The sequence below is a fragment of the Chrysoperla carnea genome, chromosome 3 (genome assembly GCF_905475395.1).
Source record: "Chrysoperla carnea chromosome 3, inChrCarn1.1, whole genome shotgun sequence".
NCBI lineage: Eukaryota > Metazoa > Arthropoda > Insecta > Neuroptera > Chrysopidae > Chrysoperla > Chrysoperla carnea.
In genome coordinates, this window is record NC_058339.1 from 30,477,046 (window position 1) to 30,504,646 (window position 27,601).

General features: G+C 31.7%; 3 protein-coding genes across 3 annotated transcripts; all 3 read left to right on the forward strand.

Moving 5' to 3' along the window:
• Positions 1–9,082, forward strand: LOC123295980 (balbiani ring protein 3-like). The gene is made up of 7 exons (XM_044877441.1): positions 1–214; positions 621–669; positions 1,467–1,578; positions 2,042–2,368; positions 3,201–7,128; positions 7,206–9,000; positions 9,062–9,082. The coding sequence occupies exons 1-7, from the start codon at positions 15–17 to the stop codon at positions 9,080–9,082; spliced, it is 6,432 nt and encodes a 2,143-aa protein (XP_044733376.1). The 5' UTR covers positions 1–14.
• A 23-nt stretch (positions 9,083–9,105) lies between these two features.
• On the forward strand, positions 9,106–21,050 carry LOC123295981. The gene is made up of 9 exons (XM_044877442.1): positions 9,106–10,201; positions 11,231–12,468; positions 13,926–14,357; positions 14,798–15,254; positions 15,341–15,475; positions 15,757–16,458; positions 16,890–18,092; positions 19,732–20,585; positions 20,892–21,050. Exons 1-9 carry the CDS (start codon positions 9,457–9,459, stop codon positions 21,048–21,050), a joined length of 5,925 nt encoding a protein of 1,974 aa, XP_044733377.1. The 5' UTR covers positions 9,106–9,456.
• Positions 21,051–21,813: 763 nt separating this feature from the next.
• LOC123295982 (dynein axonemal assembly factor 5) lies at positions 21,814–25,956 on the forward strand. The gene is made up of 5 exons (XM_044877443.1): positions 21,814–22,757; positions 23,091–23,688; positions 23,949–24,687; positions 25,014–25,211; positions 25,829–25,956. Exons 1-5 carry the CDS (start codon positions 21,967–21,969, stop codon positions 25,954–25,956), a joined length of 2,454 nt encoding a protein of 817 aa, XP_044733378.1. The 5' UTR covers positions 21,814–21,966.
• The last annotated feature ends 1,645 nt before the right edge of the window (positions 25,957–27,601 follow it).

Genomic DNA, 27,601 nt, shown 5'->3' on the forward strand with positions numbered 1-27,601 from the left:
GTGAAAATGATTGTATGGCAATATTAGATAAGTTAAATAAATTATCATATAAAATTAAGAAATCAGCTTCAAAAGAAAAGTTGCAAACTAGTAAATATTTATCAGCGATATTATGTAGACAAAAATCATTAGAAAAAACTGGTATTAATTATTTAGAAGATAAACAAATTGATAATTTACCAAAAGCCAAATCACAATTGGATACCAATAAAAGGTGATTTTAAACTACATCCGATTATACAATTAAATTTATGATGTGGGCGGAGTCGATTACTTCGTTCTTATTCAAACGCCGACAGTGTGATCAATTTATCGCCCCATTAATTATAATTGATCAGACTACCGTTGCCTGGATCCGAACCCAAACATCTCAGTGACTTGTTTTAAAGTTATTGGTTATCGTGTTCAACCCATAACCACCCACCTCCTCGTGAATCCGCCACTGATTAAACACTTGGAAAATAGAGGATATGACAAGTAGGAAATGGCAATCTTTACCTTGTTATTTCAATCCTTGCCCAAGCCTCAAATAATTCTAATGTTTGAAATCAACTTTCAGACTTGAAATAATTTTTATTTCCTCTGTGGGATGTATTTAAAATATTTTTTTATTTTTACAGTGACCTAATTTTTATGGAAAGGAACCCGACAATTCTAACTAATACTTTGGTAAGTTTACATCCCCAACTTTTATGTCATGTACTAGGATATATTATAATTTTAAAATTTCATACTGGCAAAAACCAAAAACTACACTAAAAACAAGTGAAAACAAAAAATTGACTGACATAATTGTTGAAATACCATGTATAGACAGTGTTGATTACGCAATCGTTTTTTTTTTTTTGCGTCATGTAAGTAAGATAGCCACTCTTACTCACAAAATAATAAGAGTATCTTTCTTCTCACTTCCTCAGTGAATATAGTATATGCTATAACAAACAAACACATACATAATACATGTAACATATAAATTCAAAATATATACAATACGTGTATACATGCTTTATAATGTTTCTGACCTAATTTTATATTATATAATTTATATTATTATATAAAAGTTGTTTATCTTTTTATAAGGAACATTTTTTATAATTAATCTTGTGATCTATCTTTAACGGTTTACAAGAACCAATTGACCTATGTTGTTCACGTACTCGACCTTATTTTTTATGTCCTAAGCGCGCTATAAATATTTCAGCATGATATCTTTTTTGGTATTGACAGACGGACAGACAGACAATCGGAAATGGATTAATTAGATTATTTTATGAACTCCTATAACAAAATTTTGTTTGTAGCTTCAATTTTTTTAAGCTTTACAAACTTGGGACTCATATTAGTATACCTTGATATATTTGATATATTTCATATATTTCATTTCATGGTATAAAAATACAGAACAATATAAAGTATCAATCGTTTCCAGACAAATTCACTTACATTTTAATTAAAAATTTTAACAGCATGCAATACAAACTCTGAATAAAGAGGAACAAGAAAAAGCAATCTACGATTGTAAAACTCGTATTTTGGATCAAGAAAGGCAATATTCGCTTAAAAGAAATAATGATTCAGGTAAAAACATGATTCTTATTTACAATATATTTTTTTTTATCAATTTTACTTGTTTATCTTTATATTTCACTACACATTTTTGCTTTTCCCCTCGCAAAAAATTCAAAGCGTAAGTTACTATCTGCAAATTTGTCGAAACATAAACATATTGGGCCATCTCTGTCCAAAAGAAACATTTTTTAAATAGGTAACGTATAATTTGAGCTTAATAGATGCACAACTTTGAAGCACATCCCTTTCAGCTTTTTACTCTATTATATTATTTATGTATTATACATAAAAACCTTCCTCTTGAATCACTCTTTTAGAAAAAAACGCATCAAAATCCGTAACGTATTTTTAAAGATCTAAGCATACATATTGATTAGGGATAGACAGACAGAAGCGACTTTGTTTTATACTATGTATTGAAATGCCAATAATCGTATTTTTTTTAACGTAATTATTTTCTTTTTTTTTGTAGAAACACTATTAATGTATGAAAATAAAAATAAAATATTAAACGATAGTAGTGATGGATCATGTGATAATCTTTATGGTAGCAGCATAGATAATAATCAATCCGTGGATTCGTCATCTTTATTTGTTACTTGTAATGAAACGGAAGAAACTAATAATCCTTTAATAAACAACGCAACTTCAAGTACTGTTGATACAAAAATACAAAAGCGTAAAAAAATAATAAATGATTACAGTTATGTATTATCAATTCATAATGATAAAAAAAACGATAGTATTTCGTCAACAAATCAAAGTCAAATTGAATGCAATTGCAATGAATGCCAAGAAGGTAAATAATTACAAATCTTATTATGGGTCTTATTATAAGCTCTAGTCAGGTGTAACCTTAGACGGTAATTCTAGAATGCCTAAAAATTTGAAAGGTTTTTATCATAGTCATGCCTAACAATTTTTTCTTTTAAATAAATATACGCAGTCGAGGACCTCTCTTCCAGGGTAGCATGGAAAATTCTTTAAATTTGACAAATTATTTGTCTAAAGAAAGCAAAAATCATTTTATCTGACTAAGAAAGCAGAGAGTATCCGTAGTCTAAGAAAAGCAATAGTTAGGATGTCAAATAGCGGGCTTTTGATTTTTTCTAAATTCTTTTTGTATTTTTTAATTCAATTATTTTCTTAATTGAATACCATCGACAGTGAATATTCATCGATTTTAATCTAAATCTCCAAAAAAAAAATTTTCATCAAGTTATTGTGCATGAATGATTATGACCACAACAACGCAGATTTCCAGACATTCTGCAATTACTGTCAATTAATACTATTGGATCAAGAGCCCTCTACGATTTGATTTTCGTTATTTTATAAAAGCTGAAAGTTTCTCTGTGTATGATCCCAACATTGATAAGAATCATTCCCAAATTTATAGTTTTGATGTTGGTGGCTTTGGCAGGTAACACGTAGCAAAGATGTATAAAATTGGACCTTACCTTCGTCATAGTATAAAAATTGAATTTTATTTTTAAATATATTACTTGAGGAACTATCAAAAGATGTTTCCCCAAGTATCTGACCGTTTCGATGATTCCCACCCCCTGCCAGGCATTGTCCTCCATGTGGTTAATTCATCAGTATAATTTATAAAGAAATTTATATTTTAGGTAGTTGGACACGTTTACGTGGTGGAAAAACAAAAGATAGTATATGTTTTTGTCCACAATGTTTATGTGAAAATTGTACTCGTAAAGGCAGATCAAAATCATGTAACTGCGGTAAAACATGTACATGTGATCCATGTGGCGATACAAATGCAATAGACGAGATTTTATCACGGCGTATAGCTAATACAAGAATGAAATGTTTAAAGGATACCCAACCAATATATCCACCGTGTTCTTGCCCAAAAGATGAATGCCCTTGCAATCCGTGTAATGATCCACAACGTGCGAAGCCAAACTGTAGATGTGATTGTAGTGTAAATGGATGTAAATGTAATCCATGTAAATGTACTCCATGTAATGATCCAATGTGTAACACACAAAAATTTCAATGTTTTTGTACGGAATGTTATTGTAATCCATGCAAGGATCCATTGCGTAAAAAAATATCCATATGTGATGAACCAAAACCGCCAATACAATGTGTGTGTCCAGATTGTGAATGCAATCCATGCTCAGATCCAAGTAAAAAGCCAAGATCGGTATGTGATGATAGAACGTGTGAAAATAAACCACCTAAACCTGCTTTTCCCACTGTATGTGCTTGCCCCAATTGTGAATGTAACGTATGTTCGGATCCATCGTGTAGGAAAACTAGAGCTCCATTGAACGATTCAAATTCTTTAAAATCAACGTGTAATTGTACGCCAAATGCATGTAATTGTAACCCTTGTAAATGTGATTCATGTAATGATCCAGCATGTAACAAACCAACCAGCCGAAAAAACTTACCAATATGTGCATGCCCTCCTGGAGATGCTTGCAAATGCGATCCTTGTTCGGATCCATATCGAAATAAGCCAACGAAATGTTTTTGTCCCGAAGGATCGTGCCCATGTGATCCATGCTCAGATCCAACAAGATCTAAAATACCAAATAAATGTTTCTGTCCAGAAGGATCTTGTCCATGTGATCCTTGTGCAGATCCAAATCGAGCAAAGCTAAATAAATGTCTTTGTCCCGAAGACGCATGCCAATGTGAAAAATGTACGGATCCAACAATAATTAAAAGAATCGAAAAAAAATGTAATTGTCCTGAAGATAATTGCCAATGTACTGCATGTACTGATCCTACAAGAGCCAAAAAATCACAACGTATATGTGTTTGTCCAATAGATGCATGTCCATGTAAAGCTTGTGGAGATCCTACACGAGCAAAACCAAAACCGTGTAATTGTCCAGAAGGCGCTTGCAAATGCGATAATTGTGCAGATCCCACTCGTGCAAAAGTTATAGCTCCAAAAAAATGCAATTGCCCTGAAAATTCTTGCTTGTGTAAATCATGTGGTGACCTTGAACGGCTGAGCCAAATGCAAGCTAAAAAAAGCACTGAATGTTTTTGCCCAAAGGAATGTTGTCCTTGCGAAAAATGTGCAGATCCCACTCGATTTAAGCCTACCAAATGCCATTGCCCAGAAAATGCTTGCACTTGTGAAAAATGTGCGGATCCTGCACGCAGTAAGCCCGAAGCATGTTCTTGCCCAGAAGATTCTTGTCCATGCGAAAAATGTCAAGATCCCACGCGAAGTAAAACTAAAAAATGCACATGCAATGAATTTTTTTGTCCGTGTGAAACTTGCGAAGATCCAAAACGGGCTGAGCGAAATAGACGAGAAAAATTCATGAAAAATGACATATGTGCCTGTCCAGAAGATGCATGTCTATGTGAGGCATGTGCTGATCCCAGACGTGTTAAACCCAAAAAATGTTCGTGTCCAGCAGAATCTTGCTCATGTGAGAGTTGTGGGGATCCTGATCGAGCTAAAAAGAAATGTATGTGTCCACAAGATAATTGCCTATGCGAAGACTGTGGTGACCCAACTCGGAAAAAAAAACCATGCAGTTGTCCTGAAGAGTATTGCCCGTGTGTAGAATGTGGTGACAAAGTCCGTGCGGCACGAAATAAAGACGTCCATTCATGTAGTTGCGAAGAAGATGCATGCCTATGTAATCCCTGTTCAGATCCAACGAGAGCCAAAAAGAACAAGTGTTCGTGTCCTAAAGACGCTTGCTCATGTGAGAATTGTGGCGATATTACTCGACGAAAAAAACCTGACGAATGTACTTGTCCTAAAGACTGTTGCCCATGTAATCCATGTAAAGATCCTACACGGCAGAAAAAGATACTAAAATGTAATTGTGCGCCTAATGAATGTATATGCACTGAATGTCAAGATCCAACAGTAAAAAAACTATATAAATGTTCATGCACGGGTGAATGTACGTGTAATATATGCAATGATCCAATAATCCAAGCAAAAAAACTTAAAAACGAAGTAAAAAAATGTGATTGCATTGGTGAATGTAATTGTAATCCATGCGAAGATCCAACCAAAAAATTGTGTACGTGTAAATCATGTTTTTGTATTGAATGTTCTGATCCAAAATATCAAAAGAAGAAATTTTGCACCTGTCAGCCACAATGTGAATGCAAATATTGTTCTTTACCAAGAAAGACAACGGTACATAGTGTTACCAGCCTTTATAAAAGTGCGGTGAGCATTGTATGTGATCGAATATCTGCGCTTATGGATAAAACACGTTCTGCAAATGAATCATGCAATGTCAATTCGGTACAATCAAAAAATGATAAAGAAATATGTATTATATATCAACCGAATAGGCATCCAGCATGTACATGTGAACAATGTATATGTGATCCATGTTGCCCTACTGTTCCAGAACCAGCACCCCCACCAACAGAGATGTTATGTGTTTGCGATGTAGTACAATCAACTAATGATAATACGTTACGTGATGCAATACCTAATGAAAGTTTTGGTAAAACTTTACCAATCGATTGCACTTGCGATAAATGTACATGTGACCCATGTGTTCCACCGCTAAAAGAACTATCAAGAGATGATGCATGTTCGTGTCCTTCACCATGTACATGTTGTGGTACATGTAATAAATTTAAGAAGGAAAGATCAGCATTAACTCAGCCACAACCACGTGAACCACTTAAAAATGATATTTGTATAATGGAAGGATGCACGTGTATTGGTCGCTGTTGTTGCGATCCATGTAAACCAAAGCCAAAGAACATGAGTAAATGTAAATGCATTGGTAAATGTAAATGTAACGCATGTGCGAAAACAAAAAAACAAATTCCAGAGGGTTGTAATTGTGACAATTGTGCATGCGATCCATGTAAACCGCAAGTGAGAGATAATTTAAAATGTGTGTGTGGTCAAGATACATGCGATTGCGATGCATGTATCAATCCAGAACCACATTTTAAAACACATTCATCCGCAAATGCCCCACCAATTAGTGACTGCAATGCTAATAAGCATAATGAAGATTGTACTTGTGGACCAACCTGTATTTGCGATGAACATGAAAAAAAACAAATAACCATATGTGATACGAAAATTCCATGCGATTGTTTTGAATGTAAATGTCAAAAATGGCAAAATGACAAACATGAATTTTGTTGTATATGTGACGATAAAAATCTTAAATGTGATTTTAAATGTACATGTGGCGAACATTGTCCATGTGAAACACAAATAACGGTACCCGTAAAAGATACATTAATTCCTTCAGATTGTACATGTGATCCCTGTACATGCGATCCATGTTTTACAAAAGGATCACAAATGGAAAAAATACTTAGTAGATTAACAGACCCGAGTAATAAAAATAATTCGTCATCATTACCATGTTCATGTCAGCCGATGTGTCGTTGTGGGGATTGTTTTAACGAAAATGTTACAAAAGTGCATTCATATTCAGAGAAAAAAACCGAACAACAGAAAAACGATTGTGATTTGGCCCAAAATACGATGATTATCAAAGCGGATGAAATACAAATAAATGAAGTATGCAATTGTTGTAAATGCCCGGATACAAATAACAAAGCCAGGTAAATTTTGCAAAATGAAATTTACACAATATCTGTATGGTATATTAACATCAGTTTTTATTACTCTTGGTACTAAGGGATCAACAACAACAACAAGCCACAACAGCAGAAAACTACAGAAAAAGAAGTCAAAAACAAGAAAATGAAAAAAAAATTGAAAAACAGTCAATGGAAGAAAATAAACGGTTGGTAGCAATAATTAAAAGTGTTTGTGCAAAAACTCACCAAAATAATGAAAAACAGCAGCAACGAGTTGTTGCAGTAATTAATAGTAGTTGTCAAAAAAATCAAGAAAAAATAGAAATAAAAGAAGAGCAACAGCGGGTAGTAGCAGTAATTAATAGTAGGTGTCATAAGCCTCCACAGTACACTGAAAAACAACAATCGCGGGAAATAGATGGAAAACCTAATGTTTGTCATCCAGGTATTTGCGAAAAACGGAAGCAGAATCTAGTAGAAGTAATGAGTACTTGTTTAAACGAAGAAATTCAACTGCAGCAATATAAAATGCAGCAAAAACAAAGGCATGTAATAAATACCAAAAAACCACCAATAATATATCCTTGTATAAAAGTGGAAACAAATCCATGCCCAGATGCAAAAATAGACCCTTGCCAAGAAGAAAAAGTAGAACCTTGTCAAGAAGATAAAACAGAGCCATGCAAAGATGAAAAGGTAGATCCTTGTCAAGAAGAAAAGGCAGATCCTTGTCAAGAGGAAAAAGTAGATCCTTTTCAAGAAGAGAAGGTAAATTCTTGTCAAGAAGAAAAGGTAGATATTTGTCAAGAAGAAAAAGTAATTCCTTGTCAAGAGGAAAAGGTAGATCCTTGCCAAGAAGAAAAAGTAGATCCTTGTCGAGAAGAAAAAGTAAATCTTTGTCAAGAAAAAAAAATAGATCCTTGCCGAGAAGAAAAAATAATATATCCTATCCAAAAAGTAGACCCTTGCCAAAAAGAAATATATCCTATCCAAAAAGTAGACCCTTGCCAAAAAGAAATATATCTTATCCGAAAAGTAGACCCTTGCAAAAAAGAAATATATCCTTGCCTGAAAAAAAAAGTACATCCTTTTTGCAAAGAAAAAGCTGGTCCTTCCCGTGAACCAAATCCAGCTTGCTTAGAAGAACAAGTACATCCATGTCTAGAAGAACAAAGAATAGAACCTTATCAAATAGTATGTGAATCAGAAGATTCTTGTTACACATGTGATGGTTATACGTCACTGAAAACAGATGTGTGCCTTAAATTGAAATCTAAATTTCATTGTATTAAAGCATATTTTGGTGATTATTTTAGTGAATTAATCAAAAGTCGTGCTAAGGAAGAAGATGATGAGGATGAATGCACTTGTGATATATGTAAATGTCGAAGAGAAATACGCAGTAAGCATCATAAAAATAAATCGACAATAACTCACGATTGTGCTTGTTCAAGTGCATGTAAAGATGTTGGATGTTCAAATTTATCAAATGATTCGACAAAACAACCGTGTAGTTCAGCAAATGTCCCAAAATCGGAACAATGCCTTGCAATCATTAACTCAAAGAAAACATTATCAACTTGCGCTAGTAGAAAAGCAATTCCTTGCAGTGAGACATGTTCAGCAATTGGAAAAGTAGATTGTAATACTAGCACCAGGGGTTTGGGTGCAAGTTATTTAGATGAATATTATTATTCAGAAAATATTCAAAAAGATGTGCAAAAAATTGATTCACGCGAGGAGAATCCAATGCGGACAAGAACATCAAGTAAAGATAAAAATTCCAGCTTTATTGAACTTTATGATTATAAACAGAATAATAAAGGCTTACAAGCAATGGCAGATGACGATGACAATGATAACCGTGAAATCATCTCACAAACATATAGTCCAGTTTATAATTTGGAACGTAAATATAATCAAGAGTTAAGAATCAATGACACTGAGGATACAGCAAAATCTGGTAATCCTATGAAAAAATATACTCATCAACAAATTTATTGTGTTGATATTAAAAATGATACAAAAAATTTAAAAGCAAAACTAAATCAAAGCAATAAAGTGATTGATCACAGCTCATATTTATTTAAAAATGTAAAATCTTTGCATTCCAGCATTACCGATTTGGGTGACAATGAATGGGATCATAAAACTAATTCAAAATTTGATAAAAAAATTATTCGAACCAATAATAATTTACTAACCACAAATGAATACAAATACTGTAAGAACAGATCAATCGACACAATAGAATTAAAAAATTTAGAACGTGATTCAAGTTATACCACTGCTGAAAAATCGGTCACACCACAATTTAGTGACGATGAAAATAATTGGTATTTTATTAATATGCAAGGTGTTGTACCAATGTCTGATCAAATGGATTACAAATATAAGTATACACAACAATATGATCAACCAATTATGATCACTTTAAGTGGACAATTGAGTGCGAAATTAAGTGAATCAATAAATAATTTGCATAGTAGTAAAGATGCATACGAAAGATTTGTGTCAGATTCAAAAAGAGTAGGAATTAATATTCCATTTGTCAGTAATAAAAGTCGGAAGAGTATACAGTCTCATTCTAGCGATTTAAAATGGAACAATTCTAGTCATATACCACAACGTGAACATGAAAATTTACGAAAAACTCCACAAAGGGAAAAAACTGGATCCATACAACCTAGTCGATTGAATAGTCAAAATAAACGTGATAGCACGTCTTATCGACACGATTTAAACAACACTATTCGTAAACGAGGTGGTGCTATACCCAAGGATAATATTAGAAATGAGTATTCAAGGAAAACCGAATTGAATCGTTATTCTCCAAATGGCGATAGAGAGAATTCAAGAGACAATCAACGAAATGGAAATTTTTTTCGACAGAACTTTGAACCGTTAAGAGATGGAGGAATATTAAATAACGAAGAGAAAATGGTTCGGCAAGGAAATCAGTCTGATTTAATGCCGAGTTTAAAACTTGGAGGTTCTAGATGTGTATCCGAGGATCAAGATGGACTAGAAGTTAAACCTGAACAATCGAGCTGCTATGGTTCTAGCCTATCATTTAATAACAGAATATATGATCGTATGTCAAATCAAAATAATAATTAAAATAGATAGTACAGGCAATTTATAAAAACATGTTGCACTTTTTGAACATAAGTTATCACTTAGTGCGGTTGTAAATTAATCCCGAGGACATTTTTTACTTATTTTAAAAAAAAAATTTTGATTCTCCTTTATGAAAAATATTCTATTGAATGCATCTTAATTTATATAATACAAAATGCACGCGCAGTAAATTATTTTAGAAACATAGATAATTGTTAAAAAAAGTTAAAAATTATCAAATCGTTAATCTCGAAATTTTTTCTGCAATGAGATGAGATACATATAAAATTGTAATTTTTAATTTTTACCCTGGGACTTACAACTATGCAAAGTATTCAAAAAGTGCAATATAGTAACAAAAATTGTCTGATATTTTCAGAATCATTTTCATAAAAGGACATTTGTAAATTTTTGAAAACGCGATTACTTATAATGATAAAACTTTGATATCTATTAGTAAAAGCTACCCCTTTATATAAAAAGATGCGTGAGATTTATATAAAATATTTTGTGAAGTTTCGATTCTGTATATTTTGTGTCACTTTAATATACATATGAATTATGTAAAGTAAAACTCGGCCTTTTTTTATAACGATCATCAACATTAGTATTATGTCAGAGTAGTGTTTGATGAGTCGAAGCAAATATCCGCCCTGCTTGTTACTCAGCATTATCGTATTCTAAGCCAGTTCATTTATACCAGTCCGTTTTACAATTAGTGTATCTGTAGAGTAAACCAAGCTGTTTTACGGAGGTAGTGGGATTTCTATGCTCATGTGATTCAAAATACCAGGAGAGATTTGAAGGATTATGCGTCCCGACTGCATGTAGTCGAGTACATCGGCTACATATAAACTATTGATATGCTTACAATCGTAGCAGTTGAGGCAGTTCGAGATTAATTATCGTATACATTGAATAAACTGACTGCAAGTTACTACTACACAAACGCAGTCGGTTTGATAATGACTATTTGAATATTCATGATAATAAAATTTTTCAGATGATAAAACAATGAACAAAGTTGATCGTAACAATAATAATGATTCTGGAAAAATAATTGATGAATTATATTTGAATAAAGCTAGAAATGATAGTTCCAAAATAATTGATACAAAAAACGATTTAACAGAAACTGCTAGTTATAATACAAATAAAGTGTCATTTTGTTCTGCAATAGCAAATACTCCACATAGAAGTATGAGTCTCGGGGGAATCGCAAGTCGTAATTCTACGGAATATGATCGATTACAACATAATTATCACTTTGCACGCGGCGGAGGTTACAATCCCAAAATTGATAATAAGGAAATCAACGATTTAGATGATGAAAATACCTTAATACAAGCATATTCTGGTATTATTAGAAAAACAATATGCGAAATTCCCGAAACTGGTACACTCTCGGAAAATAAATATTACTCAACCAGTAATTTAAATAACTACAATACATCGACAGCAGATGTACGCAGATCATCGCCAATGTTTATAGATGATTATATTTTGGTTAACAGAGCAACAGGGTTAAATGCAGCCATGTCAAATGCAGAAATGGTACCAGATCATGATTTATATACCGATTCATTTGAGTCAGCTTCAAGTTCTGAGAGTAAAGAAAAAGATAAGCGTGAATGTGCTGCAAAGAGATTTCTTGAAGATCAAAATTTACCAGCTGAAAATCCTGATCAAGTCGATAATACTGAACAAAAGAAAGACAAAAATGTGGATCATTGTGAAGAATGTACATGTAAAATATGTGTCTGCGGTGATTGTAATTGTAAGATATGCGAATGTGAAAAAGGCGTCAAAGAAGAGTACGAAAGGATGAAAAAAGAAAAAGAGATAGACGAAGAGAAAGCAAAATATTGTACATGTTACATTTGCGAGTGTAACGAGTGTAACTGTATAAAATGTGAATGTGATATCGATAAATTTCCTCAAGGCATACCACTATCAATGGTTGTATGTCCTTGTACAAATTGTAATTGTGGTATTCCTTGCAAAGAGGGCACATTATTAAAAGCAAGTAAATTTTTTTTAACCCGTGATAATGATTTATTTAAGATACCAGATAATGTTAATCAAGATATGAAAGTAAAGATATTGAATGCTGTACAAAATGTTAATGTAGATATTAAATTTGCAATCAAAAATGCCAATCTTCAAGTTGAAGAAGCTATGAATGTTGCTGATAAAATGGTACAAGATGCTGTTCTTCAATTATGCAAAATGGATATTGAGGTAATGTTTCTTAGCAAATACAGATAAAATTCATTCGAAAATTCAAGTCTTACTAACTCTTAGTAACTTTTTAGTAAGTTTTATTAACTCTGAATAACTCTTCTGGCAGAGTCCGAAATCTTGAAATTATTCCGACTTATTACGTCTTATTAAAAGTTATTCAGAGATTATAAGACTTTTTCAGAGTTTTTAAAAGAAAGTAAAACTTTAAGAACTGTTATTCAGACTTATTAACAGTTTCGTTTTTCCACAATGGAAGGGCGATGATTTTTTAACACCGCCGCCTGTTTTCCCACATTAATCCTGGAAAATTATTCTATAGCGAAAGTTTCTATAGAAACCAAAACTATAGTTACTAGGGTAAGGACATATAAACAATATTTTAAAACACTAACAGAAGACAATTAAAAAAAAAAGAAAAAAAATTTATAAAATGATAACCGCATATATTTAATATTAAACAATAAGTAAACATTTCAACGTATGAAATGTTTATAATTTCAAAATTCTCAGTAATACAGTATCAAATATGAACATAATTCAAACCATTCCAGGCGTAAGTGTCAAACACGTTTATTCTTTGAAAATTAAACAAAATATAAAGAAAACAAATAATTTACACATTTTAGATAAAAGATGTTAAAAATGCCATTCAAACTCCATTTGGCCAATCCACAAAACCCAATGATTTAAGTACCAATGAAATAGAATTACTAATAGCATCTGATGACGAAAAATTGGAGGACACGATAGTAAATGCTAATAAGCATGTCATCAATGCTGTTAGTAATGCTAGGCATAGTGTAACAGACGCTATTTGGACTGCTAATAGGAATTTGGAATCGGCTATGTTCTTTCTCTTGCCTAGGGTAAGTAAGAGAATGTTTACCCTCGTTGACACTTTTAAAACGTGAATTTTCCTTTTATGTCCTTCATAAGCAAGTAATATTTTTGGAAAACTTCTTTAGTTTTCAATGATTTTTTATGATGACGTTGAATTGAATTTAGCTTTCGTTGCTGAGGATAACATAATTGAAAAATGATTGTTATTTGTGCCATTTTCTTGGGAAAAATTAGACGGAAAGAGTAAAATTTAAATTTTTTATTATTTCTTTTTTGTGATATCGAAGCAAGTACGTATTTAAATGCTAACCTCATCCAAATTCCCGGACATACAGATTCTTAGTAATGATCAAAGTCATTCTTGGTCTTTGTCTGTGAAGATTTGCAAGAACAAGACCAAGACTATTCCCATGGACCAAGATCAAAACCAAAGCAAATTCCACGTTTTAGTAAAAGTCTTGTAAATTGAAATTAAACTACTTGGGTAAACCAATAAAGTAGTAATTTTTTATTTCATAAAATGAATTTCGGAAAGCTTTCAGAGTCTGAAGCTTCTTAAATCAACCAGTGTCATTTTACAATACAAATATCACAAAATATTATCTATTCTATAGGCAGTAACTGGCGACAATACAAGCTTTACAGAAGCAAAGGGTGCTATTGATGATAGTGATGGCAATAAAGGTAATCAAGAATCATCAAATCAACAGCCACCAAATCCACCACCGAATGCCAATGATAGGAAAAAAAGTACAAGTAAAAAGGGAAATTGTGATTGCCCATATCCATGCAAATGTGAAGATTGTCCTGATCAACCTCACGAGCCACCAGCATGTGATTGTCCTGAGCCATGTGAATGTGTAGGATGTCCTACATTAAATATTCCTGTTAAAATTCCACATTGTAGATGTAAAACATGTCTCTGTGATCCTTGCCTAGATAAAAACAGGAAAAAAGGCTCGCCTATTGAAAAATTTTTATGCGGTTGTAAGCCGGAATGTATATGCGAAAAGTGTCCAGCAAAACCTGGATGTGAATGCGAAGGCGTAAGTTTTTTTATTTAAATCACATCTTGTTTATGATTAAGATTAATTTCAAAGTAAGATTTGTCATTCATAAACTTTCTGCCAATATTTGCAAACTACTGATAATAAATGTTCAGACTTTGAACTCAACAGAAACGAAAACAATTTTAAGATCATGTTCTGCTTTAAACTTTTAAGCCATTTTCAACTCTCATGCTTCCTGTTTTTCGATGCTAGATTATATCAAAAAATTCTCTCAGTGAACGTGGCAGTTCCCTGACCAAGTAGTTATTTGATAATTTTGTCATCAACTCTGGGTCAAGGATATCTTACTCTGAGAAGAAAGCGAAAAATGAGACTACGGAATTTACCTCTATGCTACAGTTAATCCGAATTATTATTGCTAGTTAGTATATACCCATCGCCCAGACTATTATTACTCATTAAAATCTTTTTAATAGGAATGCGTTTGTGCCGTTTGCCCACATAGAGAACGTAAATGTGATTGTGCAATATGCCTTTGTAACGATTGTGCAGCATTTAAACAAGTTCAACAATTGTGTGAGTGCCCACAATGCTTATGTAACGTTTGTGAAAAAGGTGGTGGTGTAATACCAACAAAGCCACCAAAATTAATATACAATGTCAAATGCAAATGTGCAGTGTGCTTATGTGATAATTGTGCGTCAGATAAAATACAAGCAACTTGCAGTTGTCCAATATGCTTATGTGATAAGTGCCCAGAAATGGAGGGTAAACCAGCTTTTGAATGTTCATGTTATCCACAATGTACATGTGATAAATGTTCTGATCCAAATGTTAAATGTGTATCAAAACGACAAAAAGAAGAGCCGTATAAATGTACATGCTCAATTTGTTATTGTGAAAAGTGCTCAGATCCGACAAAAGAACGCCAAGGTTTGTGTTTCAAATAAATAAAAAGTACCTAAGCTTGAACCAAAAATAAAAAAACTAAATTAAAAAAAATTATTTTTTAAACATAGATCCATGCGGAGAAGAGCATCCAAAAGACTGCACTTGCTTAAAATGTACTTGTTCACCTTGCTTATCAAAGAAACAAAAATTAACAGAATGTAAATGCGAAAAATGCAAATGCAATCCTTGTAAAATGGTAGGAGGTAGGAAAGATTTCAAATTTTACAATTTTATGCTAAAACGGTAGAAAAAATAATTAATAACATAATCCCACCTTCTTGTTACAAAAACTGTACTACATGCGGAAAACGGAAGTGTTTTTTCCCCTACATAAATTTTGATTCCTTCATTTAATTTTCATCTAAAATTTAAAACATATTCCTTGGCCTTTTTGGGAGTAATTTGGGATTTACAAAAAAAATCACGCCAAACTTTTGCGAGCGTTACAGAATATTTTCATTGATATTATCAATATTATGTTTAGGAATGTTACCAGATTGTAAATGTGATGGAGAATGTAAATGTATCAATTGCCAATACAAAACCGCAAACATTGATGAATGCACTTGCAAAACATGTGAATGTAATAAAAAAATACTGTGTACAACTGGCGCTGCATCAAATGGCGATGAAATTAGAAAAATTGAACTTTCTGAATGTACATGCGAGCCATGTAATTGTAATCCATGTTTGGCACAAGGTGGACATCCACCAAAATGCAAATGCCCAAAATGTATGTGTACCAAATGTGAAATAAAACAACTACCCACATGTGACGAAGGTGTCCATCCACCAGATTGTAAATGTAATATATGTTACTGTGCTCCTTGTAAATATGATACGGATCCCAATTGTGATAAAACATTCCGATTGTCGTGTACATGCGAAGTATGTTCATGTAAGCCATGTAAGGCAAAAGGCGATAGCTGTGAGGATGATGATATTAAAAAGTTAACAATTCCGAGAAGTTGTAAATGTATTAAATGCGAATGTTTTCCATGTATTTTACCGCGAAATGCATACCAAGGAGTAGGCATTGATAAAAATTTACCAACGTGTTTATGTGGCGATTGCACTTGTAATCCTTGTATGGCAGCACCACCAGATATATGTAATGAACCAAGGGAACCACTAAAATACGTACCAGATTGTACATGTCCAGAATGTTTTTGTGATCCATGTTCAGGTTATTAAATAACATTAAATTTTTTAGCGGAATAGACATTTTATGGTAGAATATGTAGAATATACGTGCTAACAAGCAAAAAATTTTGCTAATTGTTACAAACAGTTTTTAGAAATTCTAGCAATATAAATAATTTTTTCTCTATTATTCTTGCAAAACAACTTTTGGTATGTAGTCTCTATTGCAATTGCAGGTGTTTACAGGTTTTTTTTGTTTAATATCTAAAAATATTTATCGAAGTTTGGATAATCGCAAAACATTTAGTTTTCGCTACTTTAATAATAATTCATGCGCTTTTTTGATACAGAAACAATGTAGGAATGAGAAAAACTTTTGTTTTCTTCTGCATATGCTCTACAATAATCTGCCATAAACTGTTTACAATGTTTTCTGGTGACGTTTCTTTTGATAGCTAATTTTTTCAAATTAAGGTAAGGAACCAGTGAATCCCTGTGATCTAATGAAAATCGATACAACTGTTGTATGTACATGTTCACCAAAATGTGATTGTAATCCATGTACACTACCACCAGCAGTAGATCCACGTGAAGCGAAACCAGATCATCCAGAGACATGCAAATGTGTAATATGTGTATGCACACAATGTGAATTGTCAAAAAAAATACTTCAACCATTGACTTTCGATCATTCGGATGATTGTCAATGTAGCGCTTGTTTGTGTAAGCCATGTAAATTGAAACCAGATCATAATGAAACAAGGCTAGATAAAATTAACCAAGGACCAGAATGTAAATGTAAAGTATGTTGCTGTAGTCCATGTAAATTACAAACAAGCAAATGTCACGAATATTATTCAAATCGACCAGATTGTGTATGTACAGTTTGTAGTTGTGATCCTTGTAAAGCAAAACCAAAAAATTGTGAAACATGCCCTGAATGTTTTGGTAAGGGTGACTGTAAATGTATACACTGTGAGTGTGTACCATGTACAAAAACACAACCACAATTTTGTAATTGTGAACTTTGTCGATGTACAAATTGTTTACCATTAGCAACAAAAAAATTTATACCAAATTGTAATTGTTTACTGTGTTTATGTAAACAACCTGAGCAAGATCCAACAAATCAATTATCGATATGCCAAACTGAAGATGACGAAACAAAAAAATGTCCAGTAATATGCCCAATGAATACAATACACAAAAAAACTGGTACAAAAAGATGCTCATGTTCGATATGTTATTGTGATCCATGTCAGCCAGTTGTAACTGGTACAAAATTTGAATACACATTTAAACCGCCGGAAAATAATCCATTAGAGGGAACACTAAAAGTTAATGAACAAAAAAAATGCTTGTGTGAACCATGTTTATGTAAGACTTGTCCCAAGAAGATGGACAAGACAAAATGTAGCTGTTATATCTGTAAATGCGAGAATTGTTCATTTAAACAAAATGAGGAAAATGATCTTACATGTAGATGCTCACGTCCATGTCCATGTATATCGTGTAAGGGAAGAGGTGGTGCAGGAAGTGGTAATATCACAACAGAAAACATTGATCATGTTCGAGGTGGTGCTACAACCAGTAATAGTGAAATAAAATCAGTCGAAGAAATCGGTGGTGAAACTAAATGTTCTTGTGCTGATCCATGCGTTTGCCAATCATGTGCAGGTAAGAAAATTGGGTTAGAAACTCTGAACAAGTTACTTTAGTAGGCCCACAGCATAGGCCCTCAAGTAGGCCCACGGCATTAAATATTCGAAAGGTGACAACTTTTTTAAAAGAATATTGACATCGAATAGAACCGGTGGCCAGAATGCGTACTATTTGCAGTAATTTGCAAATTATCAAAATTGAGTTTTAGGCTCTACTTTATTAATTCACCTTAAAAAATTGTTATTCGTAGGGTCTTTACTTTTTTTTAGTAAAATTTTATGCCGATTTTCCACTAAACGGACAAACAAAAAAAAAACACAAACTCGTGTGGAATAAAACATAACTGCAACTTTTTTTAAACTTTTTGAAGACCCTCAATTTTATTATAATTTGGTGGAATACTGGCTTCATTTGATTCAACATCAAAAATGCATCATATTTTATTAATTACTGGCTTCTTAGTCACAATTTGTAATTCGTAACCGTAATCTGTCTGTTGGCAACAAAAATCGTGTGGTTTAACGTAACTATCTTACTTCTCTCTTTTTTCTCTTAAGATAAGATGACCAGGAAATTTCTTGGTCATTGGAACATTCCGAATTTCAACGAAAAAATTGAACCCCTGTATGTTATTTATTGAAAATAACGTTCCTCTAACTTAATTCCATGCTTAAATAAATTGCTTTATATTAACAAACTAAAATGGCAGATGTTTTGAGCACCCTTAAGTCTATGAATATGATGACTTAATATCATAACACAATAAAAAAAATATGGCTTATGGATGATTAAGTCATTAATTCTTGGCATGTCGAGAGAACAAGGTTCTAAGGGAATCTGGAATGGTACCTAGTAATGTTTTCTATTTTTTGACATTCTTGCATATCATGTTCAGGTGAGAAATTTCAACGAGAATTGAAGAAATGTGATTGTCCAACACCATGTACATGTGAACATTGTCCAGACACATATAATAAAGCATATTTATGTACATGTTTCGGTACATGTACATGTCGTTCATGCCCAGCTACACAACATGAATCCTTATTAAAATGTAATCCAAATGACGAATGTTTATGCCTTGAACCATGTTGTTGTATCGATTGTTCTGGTAAAAAACATTTAAATAAAACTGATAATAATGAGTGTACATGTACAAATTTATGTACATGCGAAACGTGTTTTTCAAAAAGTAATGAACGGAGAAAATTATTAAATCAAATACAAGATGATCACCTGCAGGTACCATGTGACTGTGAAAAACCTTGTACGTGTGCTGTATGCCTTGGCAATACTGGACTAAATTTTGTTTACCCATTTGGACAGCCCGCTCAAAGACAAGAGAGTTTCTATAATGTTAAATATTCCGAAAATGATCCTAGTGTTGGAATAAAAACTTATGAAAATATATTTCCTAATGACACATTTCCCATTTGCCAAACAATTCCTAACATAACTCATTCTTTTTGTGCTACAATGCTGGATAATGAATCACATGTTACTTGCGATAAACTACAGGATAATGAAACTTACGATGCTACTTTGTCGGATAATGACACACATAATGTTCCCATTAGTGTCGCAATGAATAATAAAGATCGATTAGAAATTAATAAATATTTTGATGATGAAACGAATAACATTATGATTACAGAGACCAAATCAGATAAAAGAAATTATGAAGAAGATAAAACACCATGCGCATGTACAACTCCATGTGTTTCTACATGTTTGCATTCTTCACATCAAACGAATCATACGATTAATGTACCAGAAACACAATCAAAAACTGATGAATGTAATATTGTAAAAAAACTGGCAAATCAAATTTCTTCATTAATTGCAAAACCGTTTCAAACATCAAATATATCAAGTCACCCATCAGCAGTTTCAACCGCAATTAATAATCTGCTCAATTGTGATTGTCCAATTCCATGTTTATGTCCAGACAGAGATCAATGTGGAACTTATCAATTTATGAATACAGCTGAAAAAGATACACCCACAAAACGTAGTAATATAATGGGTAAAATTAGTAGTAATAAGACTCAATTACATTCCAAAACCCAACTTCAAACAAAGAAACGTTGTAATTGTGTTGGCATGTGTCGTTGTTCAATTCCACAGATTGGTCTTACTCCAAAACAAGCAGTGTCTGATTCTTCCAAATATCCAAGTAATAGAAATTCACCAACAGATACACGTGTGTCTAATCAAAAAAAATCTTCGACTATTTATCAGCCAAAAAAAACATGTGATTGTGTTGGTTCATGTAAATGTTCTATTCAACAATTTGACAGTAATCAGAAACCATCTGTAGATATTACCAAACGAATAAGTGCAAATTTTAAACAGATTAATGATATTAGCAAAAAACAAATAGATAAAATAATTTCTTCAAGCAGCCAAAACACACAATTTCGAATATTTGAAACCCGTAAATTAACTGAAGACAGTTTACTTATTAAATGGACTCCAGCGAATTTACCATGTCTTACAGGATATGAGGTATGTTTTTATTTTAATAAAATTTGTTTAAGTCTGCGATAACAACTCGTAAAAGTCACCGATGAATAGCATTTAGTTATCCATAGGAGTAGAGTTTCACAGGAGTTTCTAACTATGATCTTAACAACATTTTCTTCTAAACGCGAACTAGTATAACTTTACAGCACGTTATTCTTTGCACGCTCAATGTTTGCCTTTAGCGAATGTGCAAGTATTCTACCCAAAAATACAATCATTTGTTAAAAAAATGGCCATTAAGGACAAACATATTTAAAAAAACTAACAAAAAAAATATTCTCTTTTCAGGTTGAGGTAAATGGATCATTATCACATCGAGTCCGTAATAAAGACAGGTGTGTAGCAGTTCTGTTCAATATATGTTATGATAAACCAGTTAATATTAGTGTTTTCGCAATGTCAAGAGAAAATAGAAATCACCCACCTGCTATTATCACTGTTTGCTAATAAAAACATTTCTTAGTATAGAAAAAAGTAACAAAAAAACTGTAATTTTTTTTTTTTTGAATTTCAAAATAAATAAATATTACTAAGTGTATTTTTGTTTGTTTTTTTTACACTCACTGGTTGAAAATATACGCTCTCGTAAACGAATATTATACCAGATATATAAGCTCCCAACGGCGTTTATGAGCTTCAAATCCCATAAATCCAAAATTCAGTTTAAGAAAATGAGTGCGGTAATGAACTATTTTTCGTACGCAAAAAGAGTAAAAAAAGTTCTTATCCTCACAGACGTAGATAAAATATTAAATATAATTATTTTATTCGACAATAAACGCCACATTTCATATAGATTTATTGACACGTCTCGATTTGGCAACATTTTTTGGAAGTTTTCACATTTTGAAAACAATTCGGATCATGTTTATACAGTGATTTTAGGTAAATTTTCAGCTTTAAAATTATTAGTTCATGACTCCCAATTGATTTCCGATTATTATTCCAAAATTGCAATACTATAAAAAATTTGCATTTCACTGTGCTTCAGTACAGCCAAACATCGACGGTCGTAAACCAAAACATTCCGTTTTAAATATCATCCTTAATATTTAATCACTTAAAATATTAAAAAAATGTACCAAATAGTTTACAAAATAATCTAAGTAGATTGATTGATTTGAGATAATAAAGATTTTTTGAAATTTGTAACTTTACCTCTGCCTTTCTTTACCACACCTTAGTTTAGTTTTACAGTAATACAGTTCATGTAAGTCAGAAGCACGTGTCTAATTTAGCAGTGAATTGAACACCATGGTACTAAAAGTTTCCTGGGAAACGAATATAAATTTAATAGTTTGTTGATTATTTAAAATAACAGAGAATATCCTGCACAATTTGTGGCTATCAAATTTTATAAAAAATGGAAGACGAAAATATTGAAACAATATTAAATTTGTGTAATAATTTACAAACAAATGATAAACGTACACGGAAGAACAACTTAGAAATTATTCATCGCGAAATATTCAAGAAAAATGATACAAATCGATTAAGGAAAATATTTAATCAAATCAATATGCATATCCTGAAATGTTTTAGTGATTCTGCAGAAAGTTGTCGACAAATTGCTATTGATATTATTAAAGATTTTGTAGTAAATTTGGATATCAATGATTACTATTTAACATATATTTTTCCAATATTAGAAAAAAGACTTGGAGGTATTATTATTGTGGAAGAATCAGAAGAAATACGATTACAATTAGTAACTTTTTTACATACTATCATCGAAAAATATCAAAATAATCTTTTAATGCCCTTTTTTGATATCCTTACACAAATTCTTACAAAAACTGTTGTTGATCCATTTCCGAAAGTAAAACAAGAAAGTTGTTTGTGTATATCAGCTTTAACTAAAGCTTTACCAAGAAATTTTCATATGCAAGCAGAATCATTCTCAAAAGCTTTAATTCCACTTTTGTCACATCAACATTTTCGAATTCGCGTTGCTGGTATCAAATGCTTATGCGATGTAGTTGAACACGGTGGAGGAAAAATACTGGATGATGTTCTTATTGGTTTAGCAAATGCCATGAATGATCCATTACCGGCTGTTCGATTATCTACTATTGAAACCGCTCATGCTTGGCTATTAAGACATCCAGATAGATATTCATATTTTCCAAAATTTCTAACGATAATTTTATTAGGGTAAGTTCATTCTAATACTTATTTTTGAAGTAAAATGTATTTTGTGGCATTAAAACGCGAAAAGCCTATTTTTGCAAACTTCCCCCCTCAATAGAATTTATAGCACAAGGGGGACTGATGGGGACTTTTCACAATTCATTTATAATAGTATTCTGAACATTCACACCAATTTTTAGCTCTATGATATAAATAATAAAAAAGAATATTTTTAAACCAGTTTGACATTCCTACCAAGACATTCAAAAGTGGACAAAAATACATAAACTTATAGAGATCGAGCTAGTTTCACATTAGTTTTTCAGTAATTGAAATATTTTCTATACACTTTTTCAGTTTGTCAGATGAAGTACCAGAAAATATGGATAAATCTTATGTAGCATGGAAAGAAGTAGGAAGGCAATATGCAATGGAAAATGAAAAAGATATGAAAGATAAGTTAGATTATTTAGAGGGCACAATTCCGCATTATCCATACCCAGTTGAAAATCGACCTACAATCGGATGTCGAACATTAGTTGTACGACATACAATGAGACTTTTAACAGCCATCGCTCAAGATTTATTTGATTGGCGTGTAGAAATTCGAAGATTATCATCTAGATTATTATGTGCCGTTGTATTACACAATGAAGATGATATCACTCAACATTTACAAAATTTATTACCGAATATGGCAAAAGCATCAAGAGATTCTGATATGGAAGTTATGAAAAATGTCAAGGAAGCGGGGCGAATTTGTGGTCATTTTATTTTACCCAAAGTATATTGTGATATTATCTTACCTGCTATAGAAGGGCAAACTGGACCGATTATTGGATTTTTAAGAACATTAACATCATTAATTAGTGGTTCACAATCTGAATATTTGGAACATAAATTAAACGATATTTGTTGTGTTTTACTCAAATCAGATGTTTGTCAAACTCGTGAGGTAAGATTTTCTTAATCTTAACTCTATCAAAATTTATTTTCGTGTAGAATTTGAGAGAATTATATCAATACATAGTATAAAAAAGTCTCTTCCCGCTGTCTGTCCCTATGTATGCTTAGATCTTTAAAACTCCGCAACGGATTTTAATGAGCTTTTGTTGTTCATAGCATCAAATTATTTCGAAACTCTGTATACTAATATTTTATAAATATTTTAATTTTCTACTTTTTCAAGATTAATGAATTTTTTAAATTTTTTAGAACTTGCCCGATCTATTTGATTGTTGTGAACAAATTATCGAAATCAGTCAAGAACGATGTGTGAACGTTGAATATGAATTATTCACATTGATCATAACAATATTGGCGTTAAGTAAAGAACCACTTACAGAAAAAGCCAATAATTTACTTGAAAAATTAAGCTCATCCTTAAAACTTGCATCAACGAATGAATTATTTGAAAAACATTCTGGTAATCTTTTAAAAATCCTTCAACAAACATCAAACGGTTGGACACTTTTAACACCAGATCGTTGTATATTCGAGCAACTTTTAATCAGATCAAAACAAAATTTTTGTTTAAATTTTCAAATAATTCTTAAAATATTACAAAATACACTAAATATTAATGGTGATGGTGAAGTACGTTTAAAAACATTTATTGCATTATCAACAATTCTTTTACAAATTGATAATGATGACAATGATAATAAATTTGAAGAAAATATGAAACGATTAATAACTGAAATTATTGAACCGAATTTAATATGGCGTGCAGGACGTACAAATGAATCCATACGTAGTGCAGCTATTGCATGTTTATGCACTTGTTTGCCATTTTGTGCAAATGTGTTGCCGAGCAATTTGTTAAACACTTTGATTGGTTTGGTTGATGAGAAGTCGTCAATGACACGCGTACATGTTTTACGTGCAATTGGATATTATGCTAATGCACATGCTGGTCAATTGAGTAGCGATATATTTAATTTACTTTACCCTGGTAAGTTTTTGACATTTTGACCTAACTCTATTGATTTCAGCTGTGAAAAAAGTTAGGTATACAAACATCTTCGTTATATGTAAAAAGAAGAAGGATTTGATTTTTTGTTTGTTTGTAATAAGTATTAACATAAAAACTAATGGACCGATTTTAAACATTATTTCACTAATATAAAGCTACATTAAAGCGAACAAAAGGAGGGAGTATAAGTGTGGGCAAATAAAATGAAGGCTATAATGCAGTAGTCGTTGTTTACAAAAGATGAAATTGCCCAACAAAGTGGCCGGGAAACCGCCGGGTAATAATATTTATTCTTTTTGTTTAAGATATATTAAAACGTTTGGATGATGGAATTGATAATGTTCGAATAGAGGCTGCCGTAACTTTAAAAAGCCTATGGAATGGACTAAATTTAGAAACTTACAATGGTGATTCAACTCATTCAGCTCATGTGGATTATTTATTTTCCACATTATTAATTCATCTTGATGATCACGATGTTAAATTTCAAGAACATATTTTAGGTAAAGTTTTAAAATTAAATTTACAAAGTGTGTATTTGAAAAATTATTTTCACTTTAAAATTATTTTTGCATTAAGTTATTACCTCAAAAAAGAGGTACTTTGAATTGATTGATATATGATCGGGAACAAAAATAAGTTAGGTGAAACTATCGAAAATGTAGTGGTTAATCAATGTTTAAAAGCTGCTAATTGTTCTTCATTTGTAACCGTTTTTGTTAAATTTTTTCACCTAAACGATTTTTTACGCCTAAATATTTATTATTGTCTTCTGTCTCTGCGAAACAAGTTCATGGGGCAATCAAATATTGAATAAAAACAATGAGTCCTCCTTAAAGAATTTGTCATTCATGAGACTATTTTTTTTATCACAATAATACATCACAAGCTCTTTCAAACATTCGTTTAAAGTTCAAAAAAACCTTAAAAAATTATTTTAATCGAAAGAAAGTTATTGAACATTTTTTGGTACTTATTATGTATAGAATCCTGTATGATGGCATGTCGTGCTACATATTTTCATAACACTCTTTATTCTAGTTGCTTTCAAATAAACAATTTTAAAGTGTAAATAATTTTTTGATAAATACCAAATAATAAAATGTCAATTTTCTTTTAGATGTTTTAAAATGTTTGAGTAAACTAAATAAAACACTATTAGAAGAAAAAGTGGTGCGTAATAGAGAAAAATTTCGAAGTAAAAATGTATGCGATAATTTAGTTTCATATATTAACTCAGTTTTGTAATTTTTTTTTTAATAAACTACTTAATATATATTCCATTTCTAAATAATTCTTCAGTATTATATAATTCTACAAAATTTTACCAAAAAAAAAAAATTGAATATTCGAAATAATTATAATTCATTGATATTACCATCAAAAGTTAATAGATTCTAAAAGTTCTCTTCTTTCTGGTAGTAAATTCTGGTCATAAAGTTCAAAAATTCGATTTTTTTGATAACACAGGCAATTTTTATCCGATCTTATTGGAATTTTTTTTGAAACCCACTAATTTTGGGTCATTCTTTTCAGCTGTGATGTCAGTTTTTCGCTAGCTATCACATATGTGCTTAATTCCGGAATCAGGCGTCCACATTCTTGAAATCTTATAGAGCTAGGGTAATTTTGATCGTAAATTTGAAAAGTATGGCCCAAATTTAGTAGGATTACATACTTTGTTTATCAAAATTGGATAAAATTTGGATGTGATAGAGCAAAATTAAATTTTTTGGATTCTGATGATGTCATCAAGTTAAAAAATTTGATTTTTTTGATAACACAGGCAATTGTTATCCGATCTTCTTGGAATTTTTTTTGAAACCAACTAATTTTGAGTCATTCTTTTCAGCTGTGATGTCAGTTTTTCGCTAGCCATCACATATGTGCCTAATTCCGGAACCAGGCTTCCACATTCTTGAAACCTAATAGAGATAGGTTAATTTTGATGACAAATTTGAAAAGTATGACCCAAATTTAGTAGAATTACATACTTGGTTTATCAAAATTGGATAAAATTTGGATGTGATAGAGCAAAATTAAATTTTTTGGATTCTGATGACGTCATAAAGTTCAAAAATTCGATTTTTTTGATAACACAGGCAATTTTTATCCGATCTTATTGAAATTTTTTTTGAAATCCACTAATTTTGGGTCATTCTTTTCAGCTGTGATGTCAGTTTTTCGCTAGCTATCACGTATGTGCCTAATTCCGGAACCAGGCGTCCACATTCTTGAAACCCAATAGAGATAGGTTAATTTTGATGACAAATTTGAAAAGTATGACCCAAATTTAGTAGAATTACATACTTGGTTTATCAAAATTGGATAAAATTTGGATGTGATAGAACAAAATTAATGTGATGTCAGTTTTTCGCTAGCTATCACATATGTGCTTAATTCCGGGACCAGGTTTCCACATTCTCGAAATAAAACTATAAAAGATAGGAAGTTGAAACTTGCAGATGTGGCTTCAATTAGTGGTCTTGTGAAAGATTCTCATAAAACGAAAAAAAATTATAGAAAATAGTTTCGAAAACCTTCGAAACTTTTTAACTTTTTTAATTTAATAATATGGAGACCCTCCATATTTGATAAAAATAATGCAAGCACAGACATTCAACACTTTCTATTATAGGTATTTATTACCTATAAATATTATAGGATATATTTATAGGTATAGGTATTTCAACAACTAACTCAATCAATTGTTTGTTTTCACTTGTTTAAGAATTATAATCTGTGGTAGTCTAAGATCCCAATTAGGATCGACCTTCACCGATCTGTTAACCGGATGAAAGTTATTTTTTATGAAATATAAAATGTTAACAAATATCCCTGCAATGGGTTGCCTAAAAAAAAGTGGTCCAGACTGCTTTTAGTGAAAATATCA

Coding starts and splice junctions, on each gene's coding strand:
- LOC123295980 (XM_044877441.1), top strand. CDS start 15: ATGGCAATATTAGATAAGTTAAATAAATTATCATATAAAATTAAGAAA. Junction 2,369..3,200: donor TTGCAATGAATGCCAAGAAG/GTAAATAATTAC, acceptor TTTATATTTTAG/GTAGTTGGACACGTTTACGT. Junction 7,129..7,205: donor GATACAAATAACAAAGCCAG/GTAAATTTTGCA, acceptor CTTGGTACTAAG/GGATCAACAACAACAACAAG.
- LOC123295982 (XM_044877443.1), top strand. CDS start 21,967: ATGGAAGACGAAAATATTGAAACAATATTAAATTTGTGTAATAATTTA. Junction 23,689..23,948: donor ATGTTTGTCAAACTCGTGAG/GTAAGATTTTCT, acceptor TAAATTTTTTAG/AACTTGCCCGATCTATTTGA. Junction 24,688..25,013: donor ATTTAATTTACTTTACCCTG/GTAAGTTTTTGA, acceptor TTTTTGTTTAAG/ATATATTAAAACGTTTGGAT.
- LOC123295981 (XM_044877442.1), top strand. CDS start 9,457: ATGCAAGGTGTTGTACCAATGTCTGATCAAATGGATTACAAATATAAG. Junction 10,202..11,230: donor TAATAACAGAATATATGATC/GTATGTCAAATC, acceptor AAAATTTTTCAG/ATGATAAAACAATGAACAAA. Junction 14,358..14,797: donor CTGGATGTGAATGCGAAGGC/GTAAGTTTTTTT, acceptor TCTTTTTAATAG/GAATGCGTTTGTGCCGTTTG.